General features: G+C 42.9%; 1 protein-coding gene across 12 annotated transcripts in view; it reads right to left on the bottom strand.

The window, feature by feature from the left end:
- The window catches only part of TANC1 (tetratricopeptide repeat, ankyrin repeat and coiled-coil containing 1), a 216,154-nt gene that overhangs the window by 40,446 nt on the left and 155,884 nt on the right, over positions 1-19,824 (bottom strand). For all 12 annotated transcript variants that reach the window (XM_073305546.1, XM_073305545.1, XM_073305550.1 and 9 more), the window contains 6 exons: positions 19,536-19,702; positions 17,764-18,371; positions 16,027-16,135; positions 15,675-15,797; positions 11,234-11,470; positions 6,683-6,868 (listed from right to left, as the gene is read on the bottom strand). In XM_073305546.1, the coding sequence (XP_073161647.1) occupies positions 6,683-6,868; positions 11,234-11,470; positions 15,675-15,797; positions 16,027-16,135; positions 17,764-18,371; positions 19,536-19,702 (1,430 nt within the window). The remainder of the gene's footprint in view (positions 1-6,682; positions 6,869-11,233; positions 11,471-15,674; positions 15,798-16,026; positions 16,136-17,763; positions 18,372-19,535; positions 19,703-19,824) is intronic.

Below are 19,824 nucleotides of genomic sequence, written 5' to 3'. Positions count from 1 at the left end.
CCAGAGCCCATCACACATCGAGCGTGTGGAGATGGTGCTCCTCACTGGACGAGTGGGGCTTGGAGCAGAGGACAGGCAGAAAAATGTCCTGACCCATGTGATAGGCGGAGACCACCTTCGGGAGGAACACAGGATATGGGCGGAGCTGGACCTTGTCCTAATGGAAAACCAGGTATGACATCTAAGAGGTCAGGGCCCTGAGTCCAAGACCCTCCTGGCTGACATGATTGCGACCACGAGTAGGTGGGACCAGGAGCATGTGGCTAGCGGCTCAAACGGGGGCCCAGTGAGACAGGCCAACACCAGATTTAGGTCCCACTGCAGGACCGGGGACCTAGCACATGGGAAGAGATGGTCAAACTCCTTGAGGAACCGGATAGTCATAGCATGGGAGAATACCGTGTGACCCTGCACTGGCAGATGGAAGGCTGATATGGCTGCCAGGTGCACCTTGACTGACGAGGGCGCCAGGCCATGGGCTCTAAGGTGGAGAAGGTAGTCCAGGATAAGCTAGATCGGGGCAGCCACCGGGGAAACGCCCTGCTCATTTGCCCATCTGGAGAACCAGGACCTCTTTGCTGAGTAGGTGCGGCGCATGGAGGGCTGCCTGCTTTCTAGGAGGATGCATTGAACCCCTTCTGAGCACGTCCTTTCCTCCCTACCTAACCACTGAGCAGCCACATCGTGAGGTGGAGAACCACTAGGCTGGGGTGGAGGAAACGGCTCTGGTCCTGGGAGAGCAGGTCCAGGCAGAAGAGCAATAGCCATGGCGGAGCAACCGCCAGGTCTGTGAGGGTCCTGTACCAATGTTGCTTGGGCCTTGCTGGGGCAATCAGAAGGACCCGGGCCGTGTCCGTCTTTATTTTTCCCAGGACCTTGCTGATCAGTGGGAACGGGTGAAAGACATCGAGAAACTGGCCTGACCAGGACAGAAGGAAGGTATCGGAGATAGTGTCCCATCCCAGTCCCAACCTGGAGCAGAACCGGGAATAGCGCCAGTTCTGTCGAATCATGAACAGGTCCACCTGGGGAGTCTCTCACACTCAGAAAAGCCTGTGAGCCACCTCTGGGTGGAGAAACCACTGATGCTGAGAGAAGTCTCTGCTCAAGCCTGGTGGTATGCCACTCATAACTGAAACCTTGAGGATGAATACATTTTTCTTCCAAAAGAGTGCAGCCTCCATGAATCTTTATTTTTCGGGATAGGGGCTGGCTGACCCTGCCATTCCCTATGGTTGACCAACTCGACCACCAGGGAGTTGGGTGCCAGGTGGGTGTATAAGTACTTGTGTCCCTTGGCAGGTACAAAGTTCTTGCGTTCTACCCTCTTAGAGATGAGGGCCAATGAGGCCGGTGTTTGCCCCAGGGCATTTGAAATTTTTGCCACCCCTTCATGGAGAGGCAAGGCTACCCTGCCTGGTGCTGAAGAGGACAGCACATTAAATAGGGAGTTGAAGGGCTCCTCCATCTCCTCTGCCTGGAGGTGGAGGCTTGATGCCACCCTTTTTAAGAGTTCTTGCTGGCCCTAAAGTCCTCCTGCTGGACGGACGGGGGCGGGGCCGTAATCACCTCATCCGGGGAGGACGAGGAGTCTGGTGCGGTACTGTAGGTGTCTGCTGGCGCCGGAGGGTCCACCACCTGGTCGCTCTCCGGGCACGGTGCCGAGGATGTACATCCCATCGACTCCTTCCTCGGAGGTCTGGAGAGGAAGGCCAATGGTGCTTCTGGGGCTCAGGCCACCGAGCGAGCCCACACCAGGGGCTGCATTGGGGGCCACAGTGTCCACTGGTATCATTGGGCCAGCCATGGGGCCCGGTGCCACTGCACCTGCAGAGCCAGTTGTTCGGCCTGGCCCATCGATGGTCAGCTACGAATAGAGGCCGCGGTGACATATGACTTGTGGCTGTCCCTGGACCGGGCGGAGCAGTGGTGCCAGGAGTGACGCTGACCACGAGACCGCGATCCCAATGTGGAGGACCAGTACTGTCAGTAACAGCTACTCTGTGATCAGCTCCGATGGGCAGAACCACGCCGGCGAGACGCTGGCAACCGACACCCGGGGCTGTGGAGGTGATGCTTTGGCGGGGTCTCGGAGCAGGATTCCGAGCAGGAACGGTGTTGACGTCCATGCCATGACCGGCTGGAATAACTCCTCCAAGACGAGGACCTTTGGCGACGTCTACCTCGGTCCAGTCAGTGTTCACTCCTTGAGGTGGAGCGGTGCAGAGAGTCTCAGTCGGACGGAACCCAACCAGATAGCCTGGTGGGAGTCGAGGGCGCTCCCCGTGGACTTTGCCCTCAATGGTCACTGCGTGGTGAACGATATCGGGAACGTTCCCTCAAACGAGACCGATACAGAGCCGGGAGTGACCGCAGAGATCCCCACAGTAGCTTGCCACTGGAGCACAGAGCTGGCGGTGTTCCTGGTACTGGCATGGACATAACATCCCAGGCTGCCTACAGGGTCTCCAGCATGGAGGGCATCTGGACATTTAGGGAGGCCTGCTCCGAATGTGCTGGGCTACTCTGCTCAACTTGAGTCAGAGGCCTAGAGGCCGGTGGGGATTGAGGACTGCCCGACATGGGTCTAACCTCTGTCCCAGGTTTACTTCAGTGCCGCTGCGAAGAAGGCGTCTTTCTAGCCTTCTTGGCGTGCCCCATGGACAGGGAGCGGCGCTGACTGGTCGATGGTGCAGGAGGGATGCCACGTGCCAACACCGTGGTGCCGACTCGGAACGGCACGCTGGAGTCGGGGTCAGCGCCGACTCCATCGGAATAGCCTGGAGCCTAATGTCCCTTTCTCTCAGTCCAAGGCTTAAACAACTTGCAAATTTTGCAACGATCACAGCAGAGACAGTCCGCATGGGGGTCACTCCTTGGCATAGATCGCCTACAAGTGTTGCACGACTTAAAACCCGGGGCACAGGGAATGCCCTGGCCTGGGTGTTCTAACTAACTGAACTAACAAACAGCTAACTAACTACAGGTAAAAGAAAAGGAGTACTTGTGGCACCTTAGAGACTAACAAATTTATTTGAGCATAAGCCTTCGTGAGCTACAGCTCACTTCATGGGATGCATTCAGTGGAAAATACAGTAGGGAGATTTATATACATAGAGAACATGAAACAATGGGTGTTACCATACACACTGTAACGAGAGCGATCACTTAAGGTGAGCTATTACCAGCAGGAGAGAGGGGGGAAAAAACCTTTTGTAGTGATAATCAAGGTGAGCCATTTCCAGCAGTTGACAAGAATATCTGAGGAACAGTGGGGGGTTGGGGTGGGGGGAATAAACATGGGGAAATAGTTTTACTTTGTAATTCTTGACGTCTGATTTGTGTCCATTTATTCTTTTACGTAGAGACTGTCCAGTTTGGTCAATGTACATGGCAGAGGGGCACTGCTGGCACACTATGTCACATTGGTAGATGCGCAGGTGAACGAGCCTCTGATAGTGTGGCTGATGTGATTCGGCCCTATGATGGTGTCCCCTGAATAGATATGGGGATACAGTTGGCAACGGGTTTTGTTGCAAGGATAGGTTCCTGGGTTAGTGTTTTTGTTGTGTGGTTGCTGGTGAGTATTTGCTTTAGGTTGGGGGGCTGTCTGTAAGCAAGGACTGGCCTGTCTCCCAAGATCTGTGAGAGTGATGGGTCATCCTTCAGGATAGGTTGTAGATCCTTGATGATGCGTTGGAAAGGTTGGGCCTGTCCTGTAGTAGGTAACTTCTGGGTACTCTTCTGGCTCCGTCAACCAACAAAGAAAACAACAGAACGCCACTAGCCATCATCTTCAGCCCCCAACTAAAACCTCTCCAACGCATCATCAAGGATCTACAACCTATCCTTGCAACACTAATCAGACGTCAAGAATTATAACATTCAAAAACCAGTCAGAGAATACTTCAATCTCTGGTCATTCGATTACAGACCTAAAAGTGGCAATTCTTCACCAAAAAAACTTCAAAAACAGACTCCAACGAGAGACTGCTGAACTGGAATTAATTTGCAAACTGGATACAATTAATTTAGGCTTGAATAAAGACTGGGAGTGGATGTGTCATTACACAAAGTAAAACTATCTCCCCTCCTACTGTTCTTGTAAACTGCTGGAAATGGCCCACCTTGATTATCACTACAAAAGATCCCCCCCGCCCCCCTGCTCTCCTGCTGGTAATAGCTCACCTTTCCTGATCACTTTTGTTACAGTCTGTATGATAACACCCATTGTTTCATGTCTCTGTGTATATAAAATCTCCCCACTATATTTTCCACTGTATGCATTAAATGAAGTGAGCTGTAGCTCATGAAAGCTCATGCTCTAATAAATTTGTTAGTCTCAAAGGTGCCACAAGTACTCCTTTTCTTTTTACGGATACAGACTAACACAGCTGCTACTCTGAAACCTAACTACAGGTACTAACACTGAACAAACAAGCAGTTCTGGGGATGAGCTGCAGCAAAGCTGGAGCAGAGTAGTTCTGACGCACCTTCACTGGCGGCAAGAAAGAACTGAGGGTGGGGGGAGTGCGCAGCTCCCCTTATACCGGCCATGGAGGCACCACTCCAGGGGTTGCTGGGGCACTCCCCCCATACGGGTACTGCTAGGGGAAAAACTTCCGGCACTGGTGCACCTGGCAAGCATGCACACCTATTGTCGAACAGACATGAGCAATCACTCGAAGAAGAACCAATGTTGTCTATGCAGCCTTAAATTTTGCTCCCTTTTGCATATGCATTACTATAAAAAGATTAATATGATTACATCCCATCTTTTCAGCAGGAACCCTAATTCACTCCAAGTATCCCAGGCTCCTATATTGTAGAAGCTGGACAGCATTCACTAAACAAAGCAGGGGATTACAGACAGAACTGTCCTCTAGTTAAGGCACTAGAGACTTTGGAGATCTATGTCCCCCCCCGGCTTTTCCAATGACCTGTAGTATGACCTCCAACAATTCACTCTGTGCCTCAGGTCTCATCTACAAAATGGGGAGCATAATACTTATCTACCTCACAACAGTGTTGTAAAGGATAAATTCATTAGTGCTTGTGTGGCACTCAGATTCTATGATGCTCACCGCTTTAGAAAAGCCTATAGTGAAAGAATATATATCCTTATTTAAGGCAGATTTGGAAGGCAGTGCAATGTATATTATTTTAACAAGTATTTTGTAATAAATCATTTAAGCCAGTGCAAACTGCTGGGTCAACAATCTTAAATCAATTTTAATCTTCTTTATATTGATTTGGCTTAGTTCAGTAAAGAAACTACTTAAGCTAAATCAATATAAACCACGTTTAAATCAGTTTAACCATGTCCACACAGGGGTTTTGTATCAGCTTAACTAACGAACAGTTTATAAAACAATTTGAGTTAAACCGGTGCAGCCATGTGAATGAGGCCTTAAAGTTAGCCTAAATGGCCAGCTGAAGATTTTCCTAATGGAATTGTAATCCTCCAGCAGTGTATAGCCACCATAGCCAGTCTTACATTTTTCTTTGCAGCCTCTGGAGATGGACGTATTTTGGAGGTGTAAGTAGGGAAGGAGGTGCTGTTAAGTTCTTTTTATCATCAGCTCTTTGTGCCTGGGCGCAACTTAGAGAAGTCTCAAGACTGCTCTAAATCATGTCAAAACTGAAACAGCCTCCAGTTGGCCACAGAACTAGAAAACTGTATAAGGTGGACTAAAACCACCTTTTCAGTCATACTGGGGTATCAGACAAAGCTGGTCCAACTGAGTTTTGAGGACCTACCCCAGGAATGGACAACTTTAACATAGCAAAGAGCCACAGAATCCACTAAAACACTTTGGTGGGCTAGGGTGTGTGTCATGGGTTATTGAGGAGGGAGCAGAAGGGGTCAGATCCTGCCCACAAGGTGCAAGAGGCTGTGGGGCAAGGGAGAGTTGGTATGCAAGCCCAACCCATATTCACCCCGTAGCAGCAGCCCCTGTCCCGCAGTGCTGGGCATGTCATCCCACTCGAGCCCATTGGCTCTTGCCAGAGTATTATGTGATGCGTGCATCTGGGCGCAGACAGGGCCCTCTTCCCATGACACCCTGCCCCCTTCCTGGCCTTGGCACAGGGAGATCACCTGCCCTGAAGTGGGTTTGGCAGGCCAAATAAAATGATCTGGTGGGCTGGATGTAGCTCCAAGTTGCCCATCCCTGATCTAGCCCTGCATCTCACTGCATATGCAACAAGGGTGCAGAGTTAAGGTTACATATACAACCTTAACTTTAGTACTTTCTACGTTTAAGGCTGGAAGGTGAAGCAATCTAATGCTCTTTTAATGTAGTTTTCTGCATGGTATTTTCTTGGTTTTTAAAAGAAAAATTTAAAAAATCCATCCTAGGCAGAATAAGCCTTTGATTAAGGTAGGAAGTGATTCATTTGTATGGATTAACAGTAATCACAATTAGGAATTCTATATAACAGTTTTAAGAATAGTGAAGAAAAAGTAATTTGACAATTACATATCAACAAAAACAAGACACAAAGGACTTTTTGGTTAAATAACCATGAACACTATATACAGTTAAAACCTAAGATGATATCCAATTAAAGTCATTTGAAGCTGCAATAGTTTTCCTTTTTGTATTTATTATTATAAAGCATGATTTAAACCATTTTGATAGTTCAAATTAGTTTTGAAACATTCCAACCACTAACCTACCTGACTGTGTCCCATACTGGAAGCTGCTGTCAATGCCTGCTGAAGTGCATGACATTTTTTCAGTGAAATTTGTTCATGGGAAGGAACTGTCCAGTCAATGTTGAGCAAATAATCAAGGATATCACAGTGTCCCCTTAATGCACTATGGACCAAAGCACATTGGCCTTTTTTGTCTAGGTAGTCAGCCTGTATGCAAAAACAAAAATTTGAATGTTATAAGTAATCTCAGAGCTCTCAAAACAGATCTAACAACAACAAAACTCAGCTCAAAGCAATTAATAATAATCTTGTGGGAAGTTTGATGACTCTCATTATACTTTCAGAACACTATGTACTACATAAATCAGTTTTATATAAATATTTTTCTTTTAATTTATAAGTGATATTTTTGGAATTATGGTTCAACACAGAGCTAGAATTTAGAGGAAGGAAACATTAGCAAGAATGGCATAAGCAAGATATGAGAAGTAGTTCTTCCACTCAACTTAGCACTGACAAGGTTTCATCTGGAATACTGTGTTCAGTTCTGGGCACCACACCTCAGGAATGATGTGGACAAACTGAAGAAAGCAACAAAATGAGTAAAGGTATAGGAAACACAATTTACGAAGACAGATTGAAAAAACTGGGTTTCTTTAGTCTGGAGACGAGAAGACTGAAGGGAGATATGATAGTCTTCAAGTATATAAGGGGTTGTTATAAGGAAAAGGATGATAAATTGTTCTCCTTATCCACTGAGGACAGGACAAGAAGTAATGGGCTTAAATTACTATAAGGGAGATTTAGGTGAGACCTTAGGAAAAACTTCCTGTCAGGGCAGTTAAATACTGGAACAAATTACCTAGGGAGGTTGTGGAATCTCCATCACTGGAGGTTTTTAAGAACAGGTTAGACAAACATCTGTCATGGATGGTCTAGATAATACTTAGACCTGCCTCAGTGCTGGGGACTGCACTGGATGACCAATTGAGGTCTCTTCCAGTCCTACTTTTCTATTATACTATGTGACAATTCCCCTGTTTGTGTAAAATTAAAGAAACACAAGGAGAGGCTAACATAAAAACAGCTTTCCTACTGAATAACTTTAAATAAAAAATGATTACCAGAAGACACAGTGTGTTTGTGGGTTCCCTCCATTTCCTGCTATAGGACTTACACACACACACACCCTTGATTATGCCTAGACCCTCTGGGGTGTGCAAGAAGTATCACTGCCTTTACCTGTGTATAGTGGTCACACACAATGTTAGTCTTTGCTCTCCCAGAAACACAAGGAGTACTCTAATCTAGCTCTGTTACACCTCCAGATCTACACCCTGTAGCCCTATATGATAGATAAGGATTAAAATAAGGGGTCAATGCTGTCATTTTTCATTAAAGTCAGGGTCAGGGTGAGTAAATGGCCAACCCTGGACTTTTTTTTTTTAAAGGTATATTTTACATTTAGAGAGGCTTCTGACTGACCATTTCTTTATTTTTTCTTTTGCATGTTGAAAACCATCACTACTCTCAGACTCTTGCATCAACAGTGAGGGTAGTGCCAGCTGGGGCAGCAGCAACTGCCTGAAGAGGCTACATCAGCCTAACAAGAACAGCGGAGGAGAGCACTCTCATCCCCCCACAGAGAAACTGATACAGTTTAAGTGAGGAACATTGCATCTGACCCCACTGGAGAGGAGAAAGCAGGTGGGGTCGGAAGGAGCCCTATACCGCACCCCTCAAGGAAATCACTGATTCCCCAGCTTGTCCACCCCCTTGCTAATACTGCAGGTGTCTGTCTGGGCTATCAGTTTGTAAAAAAGTAGCTGAGAGGGTCAGTCTAGGGCTGCTAAATTAAAAACACCTCCCCCAAAACACTAAAAGATCAAGCCTGTCTAATTACTCATCTGCATGCTGAAAGTGATAGTCAGTACAAACAAAGAACAGGAACTTTCCACCACTTCTCCAGTATCTAGTTATTTTGTCTGTTTCCATTTTAGATTGTGAGCTTTTCTATTTTTCAGTGTAAGAAGTAAAACTAATCCATTAGAGCTGGCATAGCAATTGCATTGTGGGTTTTTCGGGGATTATTTTAAATCTGCTATTGGGTTATATTTTTATAACAGCAACAAGAATTTGAGTAGAAAGCATTTAATTTATTTTTTCTACCTTTGGTCTCTCATACATCTCCATTAGGTATGGAAAGTGATTATGTATAGCCACAAAACATGAGCCAAATGAAAAGGATGTGTAGAGCAACATCTCTGCCATCAGCAAGCAACTTAGGAACTAAATAATGCATGACCCCATTTAGAGGCCTCTCCATTATTCCAGTGCAACCACCGCTATTGGATTTAAAGCAGGAATTAATTCAGGGAAGTCCAATGGCTTGTGTTAGGCAGGGGGCCAGACTAGATGATCACAAGAGTCCCTCCTTTTGGCCTTTAAATCTCCGCGTTCTGGGTGCATATTATTCTTCCTTGTATTATGTGCCTAGGAGTCCCAGTCATGGATCAGAGCCCCATTGTGTTAGGTAGTATATAAAGTCATAACAAAGAGCTGGTCCGTGTCCCAAAGAGCCTACAATCCAAGTAACAGGAGTAAGTATCTGTTAATGAGCATTTTATACATGTGGCAAATACTAACTAGTCAAATTCTCTGCCAAGTATTTGCAGCTCCAAAACTAGTGTTTAATCTGTAGGGGGAAAAAACAACAACAGGATTTTGTTCATACTGCACTTTTGTTACTCATAATTTGACACAGGAGAAATAAATGAAACCCTAATAAATCAGTATATAAAAACATCTCAGGAAAACGCTGATCAATCAATCAACATTCCTCATCTTCAAAGTTCTCCACAGCTCTGCACCATACGTACATCTCAGCCTTTGTTCTCTCATTCTCATATCCTGTACTCGCCTAGTTCCACGTATATTTGCATTCTCTATTTACTTCCTTCTTCCACTCTATGTCTTCTCTCTCCCACATACATGTCCCTACGTACGCCTGAAACAATTTCTCTCCTCCTGCACACCAAGTAATTGTAACTTCTCTCCTTCAAATCCTTCCTCCAACCTCCTTTATTTTGGCTATCTCCCCCGCACTAATTTCCACTTGAGTGCTTTGTATCTTTGTATTTGCACTCGGCCAGAGACGCCAATCTTGCTTTGAGACTTTTACAGATGTTTATGAAAACAGCTGATGACGAATCAGGGAGGTTGCTTAGAACTCTCTTCCCCCGGCCTGGGACCTCTTGCTCTCCTCCTCCACTCCTCTCCCCTCACAGAAAATGGGACATCTCTCCCAGCACCCTCCCTATCTATGGACAAGGGAGGGAGCCTGGGCTCCTACTCCTGAACAGGAAGAAGGGGAGAATCAGCCCTAGGAAAGCTACCCTCTTATGCCACCTAGAGAGGCCCTTAATTACCTTGGCCAGTCCCATGGCTGAACCTCCTTCCTGGTATGATCCTCTTCTCCCTCCTCTGTCATGTTTCCTCTCCTCCTCCTCCTGCCCCTATAGCTTATCCTCTGCTGCAGACTGCGCAGTAAGGGTCTCACAGAAGGCAAGCCACGGCCATTGCCAGTGGGGTTTGGGTGCTGGAGTCACCACTCAGGCCACATGTTGCACTTTAACTGCTCTGTGTAGACCCTGCTGGAGTGCTGTAGGTCCTAAAGTGCACCATCAGAGTCCACACAGGGCAGTTAGAGAGCAATACACAGCCTGTGGCTTGGTCAGTAAATCCAGCAATGCCAAAACCCATTCAAAATCACTGCAGCTTGCCTCCAGTCAGACCCTCACTGTGCAATCTATGCATGTGCCACAAGTAGAAAAGAATGCCCCCTAATGCCCCAGCAATATTTGCTGTTTGTTGGACCTGAGTGGTGGTGAATGACCCACACACATGTGTTTTATATATGTATAAAATGTGTGCTTGCAAATGTAGTAGTTTTAAACCTGAATTCGTAGTTTCGTAATTACGAGCAAAAATTGGAAGGATTACGGAAAATTAGGAAGGGTTGGGATCTATCTACACCAACATGAGAAAGGAATACAATTAAATGGAAAAACAACAATAAACCACTATGAAATGATTGCAAGTAGGAAATAAACAAATATGCTCGCCCATGAACATGTTTCCTCTCCCCTTATTGCAATTCCACTCTTATTTCCCTCCCCAATTGTCATGACATTGATTGCTCATCACAAACTTGGGGCCTGCCCCAGGACATCTGCAACTGCCACTGATTTCATCAGTCAGCTTCAGCTCTTCGGCCACAATCTGGGAGAGGTTTATACATGTAAATAGTTCCATTAAATTCAATGGGACGACTCACAAGTGTAAAGATAATTACATATATGAATCACAGCTTTCTATTGTAAGCTCTTCAGGGCAAGGATCTATATAAGAATGTATAAGCCTTTGTTATCTGGGGTTTTTTTTTTTCCAAAAATGATATGTACACACCATACTCTATATAAATTGCTAATAAATATAATAAAACATGCCTATACAATATTTTCTTAGCCATGAGTACTGTAGTTAAAAACATCCTTTGGTGTCATAGCTTACCCTTGCACCCTTTTTGCAGAGCAATGAAACCAAGTTCATGTGACCTGCAGCTGCTGCATAGCTAAGTGGAGTCATTCCATTTTCAGATGTCCCATCAAGAGCAGCTCCGAATTCCACCAGAAGAGTGACCATTTCTTCATGACCAAGGTGAGACTCAACACACAGTATTGGAGCATTATTTAGAACTTCAGTCCTGTAATTCACATTTGCTCCCCCCAAGATCAGCAGACGACTCACCTGAAGGAAAATTTAAACAAGCTATTTTTTCTCCACATTTATCATAGCATATCATCGAGAGGCTACAGAAGTATCTCATTTTCTATTCTGATTTTGGTATTAAAATTATAAATGGAAACTGAATTTATTACATATTGATACTAATGTGAAGTAAAAAAAGTTTAAAAGCCATTGGTTAGCAGTTATATCTTTGGGTTACTAGCTATAAGTTCTAGCTATAAATCCACAATATCATGAACTTTAAAATCTTTATATCGCCTTCACCATTATGGTTTCATCTGTTACCATGGCACAACATATATCATTACACAAAAAACACCTTTGAAAACACTTAGCAGTTGGCCAAAATTGCAACCTTCTCCCCTCCCTGCGTTAGCAATTCCAATAATGGACCCTACACCTCCCACTTTCCCCAATTTTACCTCTTTCATCTTTAAAGTTCCCCATGGTATCTTTGTTTGTTCCCTCTCAGAAAACAACAATTATTTCCCTGCAGATCATGATTTTTTCCATTTCGCAAAACACAGATTGTGTTCCTTGAAATTAGCATGTTTTCTGTGTGCATAGCTTTGTTCCCTTACTTGCCTTACCACATCACCGATATGAGCACAAAGCTAGGCCCCACCGCTTGCTTCTCAGCCCTCCCTGGCTTCCCTCGCGAACAGCTGATCTGTGGGAAACTGGGCGGGGGCGGAGAAGCAGAGCGCGGTGGCGTGTTCAGGGGAGGAGGTGGAGGCGGAATGGAGGTGAGCTGGGGCCAGGCGCGGGGCGGGGAGCTGCCGGTGGGTGCTCTGCACCCACCAAATATTCCCCATGGGTGCTCCAGTCCCGGAGCACCCAGGGAGTCGGTGCCTATGGCACCACTTTTGATGTGATCGGTGGGGGGAGCAGCCACTCCCCCTGCTCCCCCCCAGCTACGCTACCCTGCCCCTCGGAGCCAGAGGGACCTGCCAGATGCTTCCTGGGAGCCGCCCCAGGTAAGCACCGCCGGGACTCCCCACCTCGCCCCCCGGCAGGTCCCTCTGGCTCTTAGGGGCGGGGTGCAGTGGGCACCCACTATGGTGGCCCATGAGACCTTCCTGCCTGGTTCTGGGGGCAAACAGGGGAGGGGGATGGATGGGACAGGGGTCCTGGGGGGGGGGGCAGGGAGGCATCAAAGAACGTGGGGGGGTGGATGAGGCAGGAGTCCCAGGGGGCGGGGGCGGGCTACGACCCCATCGTGGGGTGAGGAGGGAACCAGTTGTTAAGATTTTGGCATCACTGGGCCAGAGTTAGTTTCAGAGAATCATAGAAGATTAGGGTTGGAAGAGACCTCAGGAGGTCATCTAGTCCAACTCCCTGCTCAAAGCAGGACCAACCCCAACTAAATTTGCTGAAGAATCAGCAGGAAAGTACAAGAACAGAAAACATGTGCGTCAGGTCCACAAAAACATTGACTAGCTTAATTTACTGTCTTGGAAATGGAAGGATTCCCGCCCCCCCTTTTTAAATTGCTATGAATGACACCTTCCAGCAGAATATAATAATTTTAGGGTAGGTGAATTTGGCTTAAAGTTACTGTTAAATTCTTCTCTAACCGTAAAACACAGACATAAAAGAAATGTGCTAAAATTATGAAAATCCAGATAACACACAAAAGAAGGGCAATCTAAAGGCCTAGTCCTGCAAATACAGTTACTCACATGCATACATATTTATAGGATAGGTCCCTAAAATGGTCAACTATGAAATCTATTATTACCTCTAGTTGACATCACTATGGTTTCAATGCCTTACTGTTTCTCTTATTCATTTGCACTTTAGGGTTTTACTGGCATATTTGAAAATATCTGAAACAGGCATACGTGTTTCAAGTCAGGGGTTTCTTCTTTTTAATATTACAATTAAACCACAGCCAAGGTCTGACTATGTGGGTAAATGACAGCTAAATGGCTAGCAATTTTTTTCTGTTTTAATCAACAGCCAGATTGTAGATGGCTCTTAGTATGAGCAAAGTGAGAGCAGTGAGTATAAGGAGTTTCCTTTCCCCTTATGTTTGCCTGGTCTCTCTCTGCACCCCTTGAGGCACAGTCTACTGCAATTGGGGTAAAGACAGACAAGGCCATGTCACACTCCCCTGCATTAGCATTCATAGGAGGAAGAGGGAGGAGTATACTGAACCTCAGGAAGGGACACAACTCCTTCTCCATGCTGGATCTGTATAGTTTAAAATAGGTCATCACATGCTAGAAACTAACCTTTGGTACTACACTTCAGCATATTTAAGACAAGGAAGACTGAATTCTGCTCTAAATTAGTAAACTGGGTGTGGTCCTTGGGCTCCTGATAAATTGTCAATATAGCGCTCACTCAGACATAAATGTGGGCAGTCAAAATGGAGGGAAAGACTCCACTGACTTTAATGAGAATTGGATCAGTCTCCAAGACACAATCAATAGTAAGATTTAAACAGAAGAATCTGTAACTGAAGTTCCTGCACATTTATGTCAGATTTTCAAAAAATAAGGTTTTGTACAATTACCAAATAAAATTGCACGGTTGTGGAATTATAGTCAGAAGAACTATACTTAACCTTACTGGCAAGGGCATATTTTGAACTCATTTTCCAATATATGGGTTTTCTCCAGCCAATTTATGACTTGCTTTAAATTATATATTAAAAATATTTTCCTTTAAAAGAACACTGTTTTTTAGGCTGTAATTAAACGTTGGCATCTATGACATTATCAGCTCTCTGCTGAAATGAAAATCAACCAGTGAAAGATTTTTGTATGAATTAAGGCTTTTCACAGAAATACCCCTCAACAAACTCTAGTATCCAGAAGAACTGTAGATATTCATTCACCATTATGATTGTGAAAATTCCTTTAATTACATGCATAATTTATGCAAGTTCTGTTTTAAAAAACAGTGGATGTACAAAGCCAACCAATACAGTTAAGACAACATGGTGCCACAAATAATTTACACGGATTTCTGCAAAAACAGATAGTTTACAATACCTATTAAACACACAGTCTTTAAAATGATCCCACATTAGCTGTTTCAGCAAAGTTTCAGAAGAGTCAAGATAAATGAGATTAAATTTAAGTTATATAAATAACAACTACGGACCCAATATATATTGGACCACCTCACAACACCTGTTAGATGGGTGGGTTTTATTTTCAATTCCTCCCACAGGGAATCATTTGTGATAAAATAATACTTAGCTTTTAACATAGCATCTCAAATGACTTTACAAACAACTAAGCACCACATCCATTTTACAGACGGGTAAACTGAGGCATTAAGTGATCTGTCCCGAAGTAAAAAATAGAAACAGGTGTGGAAATCAGGAGTCTTCATACTTGACTATGCATCCATGCAATCTGTTGAAATTCAGATCTTCTCAGTTTAATGTTTAAACTCAGCACATTTTCTACTCTCTCTCTCTGTGTCAGGGTTTTAAACTGCTGCCCATCACCACAGTAATCCAAATGCCTTTGTAAAATTTTTTGTAAAATTGATAGCAACAGCAAAATTCCTAGTAGACTTCATGGAGTCTCTGACATTTCTATTCTGGAGTAAAATTGCTTCTTGGGGTAGAGATTTGTTTCTATTTTGTTTAAATTGATTCATGTATTAAATATCCATTTGGATTAAGTTTTAGGAATAATCCAAAAGGAGATAAAACGCAACAGAGTGAAGAACAGACTGTTTCTGATAGTCACGGAAGCCAAATTCCCCAATAAAACATAAAAGCTAAAAAAGAGCACAACACAGATAGCATTCATTCAGCTGCAGGGCAACAAATTTACAAGGGTACCTTCCCATAAATTTGGTCTGATATTTAATCTCATAAAAATGTTTATGATTTGTTGAGTAATGTCCTCCAGATTCTCAGTGTCTATTTTAAAAATACATTGACTTTCTGGGCAAAAACAATCTTAAGGTATTCATTGCAATTTATAAGTTGGCCCTAGAAAAGCAAACCTTTACTTCTCCCTTTGCTGACTTCATAGCACTTAAATATTATTCACAGACCATCTCTGGATGATATTTAGTCATCACTGGTGTTTTAATTATGCATGATATTTTCACATTAGGTCTAATTCTGTCCTCACTGAAGTCAGTGGCAAACTCCCACTGATTTCATCGGTGCAAGATCAGACCCATTTGTGATTCAGGTGGCATCCTCAGTTCATAATTCTTATTTTCTTACCTTCACATTAGGTGTATAGAGATTTCTCAGAGAAGCAAGGGCAGCTGACAATCCATCTGTGCTATATCCAATCCACAGGGCTTGAAGGTGACTGGAAGAAATTCCAGTTTTTTTACTCAGACCCTGGGAGAAATTATAAAATAAAGAGATACTTTTAGAAATAGGATTGCAGAGAGAATTTACATTTCTTTATGTGGATGAGGCATAAAAGGGATCACTTTATTTGTAAGAATATTAGGTGTTTATAAAGGTGGTTTGTAACTATTAAAGCAACCAGTCTGGAATCATCTCAGACACCTGTGCATTTATTCTGATATCATACAACTGTGTTTTTAAAATATGTGGATTTTACCTTGAAAATGTGCGCTTTAAGAATGTGATGACCAAGTTCCATCGTTTGCTGGCGATTTAATTTTCCCTCTTGCCGAGAAAACATGAATGCCAGTAGAGCATGCCCATTCCTAACAAAAGGAAGGAAATGAGAGAGCAGCACATATATTTAGTAAAGATTTAGTTACATCACCCAATACGTTCATACATTTATGTCATGCAAACTTCAACGTTTTTTGTTTCACCCAATTAAACTTTTAAAATATCTCCATGTGTCAATTTAAATATTAAAACCTTCAAATGTCACAAGAGAGAAAACTTTTTAATACTTGTCCTAAGTTCGCAAAAAGAAAAGGAGTACTTGTGGCACCTTAGAGACTAACCAATTTATTTGAGCATGAGCTTTCATGAGCTACAGCTCACTTCATCGGATGATGAAAGCTCATGCTCAAATAAATTGGTTAGTCTCTAAGGTGCCACAAGTACTCCTTTTCTTTTTGCGAATACAGACTAACACGGCTGTTACTCTGAAACCTGTCCTAAGTTCATAAGTTTTGACATTAGGAGAGGAGACAACAGAGCTCTGTCTCTAAGTACAGTGAATTCACTTCTAAAAGAATATATCTGAATTGAACAGGGTCATGGGAAATCTAAAGAGTAGCCTCATGAAAAGCGTTCAGGTCTCAAGCACCAGATCAGAATCTCCATTGACTGGAGATGGAAGGGGTGAGGTCAACAAGACACTGTAAATAGATATTGCAGTGTTCTGCTAAATCTGACTGTTGCATCTTTCCATACCTCTAATAAGATATGAAATTCTGTTAAAATCCTCAAGCCCCTTTAAAAAATGACAGAGCATCCTTTTCTTTTCGTAATAAAATAAAAACACACACACGCAGACACAAAAACCACCACCAGCTTGAAACATATGCCTAACATACAAACACAGAGTGGTGAATTTTACATAACTACACTATTCCAGTGTTATTAGATCAGTTTTATCATGTACAACCCATGGTTTTGTAAAACGCAGGAGAACTGAATTCTTAAAATTCTGAGGTAGCTGGGTGCAATACTGGTAAATCCATGTTTAGAATTATCACCAAAATCTACTTTATGTATGAGTGATGATCCTAACATGTTTTTAAAAGGACTAAACTCCAACGCCCTGAATAGTGTGGCAAAATGGACAATGCAGACTGGCAAAATGTGCACACACAGTGTTTTTCAGTGGCTCTGACCTACATGACCCATACTATACAACCCAAGAAAGGGGAGTAGAAGGGTCAAATTGAAATAATGAGACTGAGAATGTCTCAGTAATTTAAAAAAAAAAACAGAAGAAAATTAGACAAAATGATCTATTGCCCTATTTCCCAGTAGAAAAAGTAGCTTTCAAATTCGGAGTTTGTAAGAAGCCTTACAGTATTTTCCTATTGCAGATTTTGCCAAGGTGATAAAAATAGGAGGCTTCTCATAAATTATACTTCTTCACCAACGTAGTGAAATCACACAGCTTAACTATTACTAAGGGTACATTTTGCTCTCAGATATATAGGCCCAGTTCTCATTGACTCCATCAGGAGTTACATCTAGGCATCAGAAGACAAAACTTGGCTCTAAATATGCACAGCTTTTCCTTTGAAAAAAATGCATCTGTTTAACATTACTCTCCCCCCATCAGTGATCAAAATTGATTAGTAAAATCTGTAACAGCAGCTATCTGTACATATTACACCTTATTACAGCCTTAATTTACCTTGGCTCACATAAGAAGTTTGTATTTTCACCATCCGCTCTCCAAACAAGCCATTCCCTGAAGGAAGGATGGCAGAACATACGTGTTTTGTCACGCCTTTTTATCAGGAAATACGAAAGGGCCTCCATCCTCTGTTGGAAGTCTTCCCAGTCCTGTTCACCATTTATCTGACCAGCATTAATAGCTTGGAAAATCTGGTCATCTGTCATGGGATGAAGGGATGCTAGAGCCACATTTAACACGGGCAGTGCTCTCTCAAAAGCAGAGTTGGTCATGAACTTCATGTTGCACTGGAGCAAATAAAGTTCTGATAGAGACACAGGAACTACCTTGTAGCTTGCACTTTTTATCACTAAGTGACCTTTCTGAAAAAGATCCAGTGTCAGTTTCAAATAGAGATAAGATCCCAAGCTCTTCACGATCAGGTGGTTACTCACTTTCCCGATTATGGCTGCATCAGCTTTCCCATTTAAAGCTATATTGTTTATAATTTCCTGACTGCTATTGATCCTGTATTGAATATATGAATTCAAATCACCATGGATTTCTTTGTTATCTGGGAAGTCATCTAGGGATATTTTGAAAAAGGGTAGTGAACTCGTATTTTCCTGCAACAGAACAACACATACATACACACGCGCATTATAGCATTTCAGAATTGAAAATTCAGTCTAGCTTCACTATATTTTTCTTTTGTGAGAGGCATTAGATAGAGATGAGAAAGATCTATTAGCTCTAGTATGCTCTTGTAGATATAGTAACCTGACAACAGGTAACACAACATTTTATATTTTTACACTACCATCATCTTTTTTCTGAGAATCTCAAAACACTTTATTAACCAACCCCTGAAGGGTAGATGAAGGATATATAGTGGTCATTTCAAATTTAGGGCAGCAGAATACAAAGTTACTAGAACTGGAATTTGGCCAGGAAACAGTTTTACATCTCTTTGCTTACAAATAGTTCAGTAATGACCCAGAGAGAAGAGCACCATCACCACCACTTCCTGCAGCAGGTGTTCCTCGGAAGTCTCCCATCCAAGTACTGACTGGGCATGCATGACTACTTAGTTAAGGAGAACTGACAGTTACAGAATGGATCATCTAGGTATAGTGGTTTTACCTGAACACACATTTATGGTACATAAAAAACAGTAATTCAGATGATAGACATACAACTGCTTTTCAGGCAGATCAATACATATTTGTATAGTCTAGCAAACTTTGCAAACATCTTTAGTATAAATGAGCACCTTTATAATATAATGCATTTCCTATTTAATTAAAAACAGCTAAATTGATAAAAAAAGCTGAACTTTCAGTCTGGGGGCATTGACATTATGAAAACACTGTAGCTGCAAACCTCCCAGAATCCAGATAGTTGTTTCACGGACTATGTATTAGAGAAAGACGACTTCTAAATGGGTGATCCTTTCAGGAGAAATCCCAAATAAATCAATCTTTAGTTAGGAACTAACCACCTCAATTTCTATAAGATGTTGAGAATTCCTAACTTCTAGTGATTCAATATCCCATTCTCATCTCACCTGAGGTCTAAGAAAACTGTAGCTCATGTTTTGTCACTTATCTCATTGGCATACTCCAGAAAAAAAACTATTTATCCACCATAAAGAAAGAACACATGGCACAATTTTTATTTATGTCTTTGAATTCATCTAAAAGTGCATTAATTCAAAGTAATATAATTATAGCAGTGTAAAAGGTCACTTTTAAGAGAAAAATAAGCTAAACTAAAAATATGATTTTTACCTGAAAGTTAGTTCTTACAGTCACAATCAGCTTCAACCAGGAAGGAAATTTAGAGATAATGTTTGTGATAAATGAAGAAAGTGTGTCACCGTAATCAGGTTTGTGGAATTCAGCCTCATTTAAACCATCTATCAAAATGATGTATTCTTCCTCTGGAATTCTCTGCTCTGAATAACAAAAGTAAAAAACAACAGGAGATTGCACATTTTTCTGCACAATTTTGAAAATCTTGGCAGTAAAGGTAACTTTATATACATCAGGAGAAATTTTGCAAGTCAGAATATCCAAC

The sequence above is a fragment of the Lepidochelys kempii genome, chromosome 11, assembly GCF_965140265.1.
Source record: "Lepidochelys kempii isolate rLepKem1 chromosome 11, rLepKem1.hap2, whole genome shotgun sequence".
In the NCBI taxonomy this organism is placed as follows: domain Eukaryota; kingdom Metazoa; phylum Chordata; order Testudines; family Cheloniidae; genus Lepidochelys; species Lepidochelys kempii.
The sequence above is the reverse complement of the archived record's forward strand: the minus strand, read 5'-3'. Positions and strand labels throughout refer to the sequence as shown.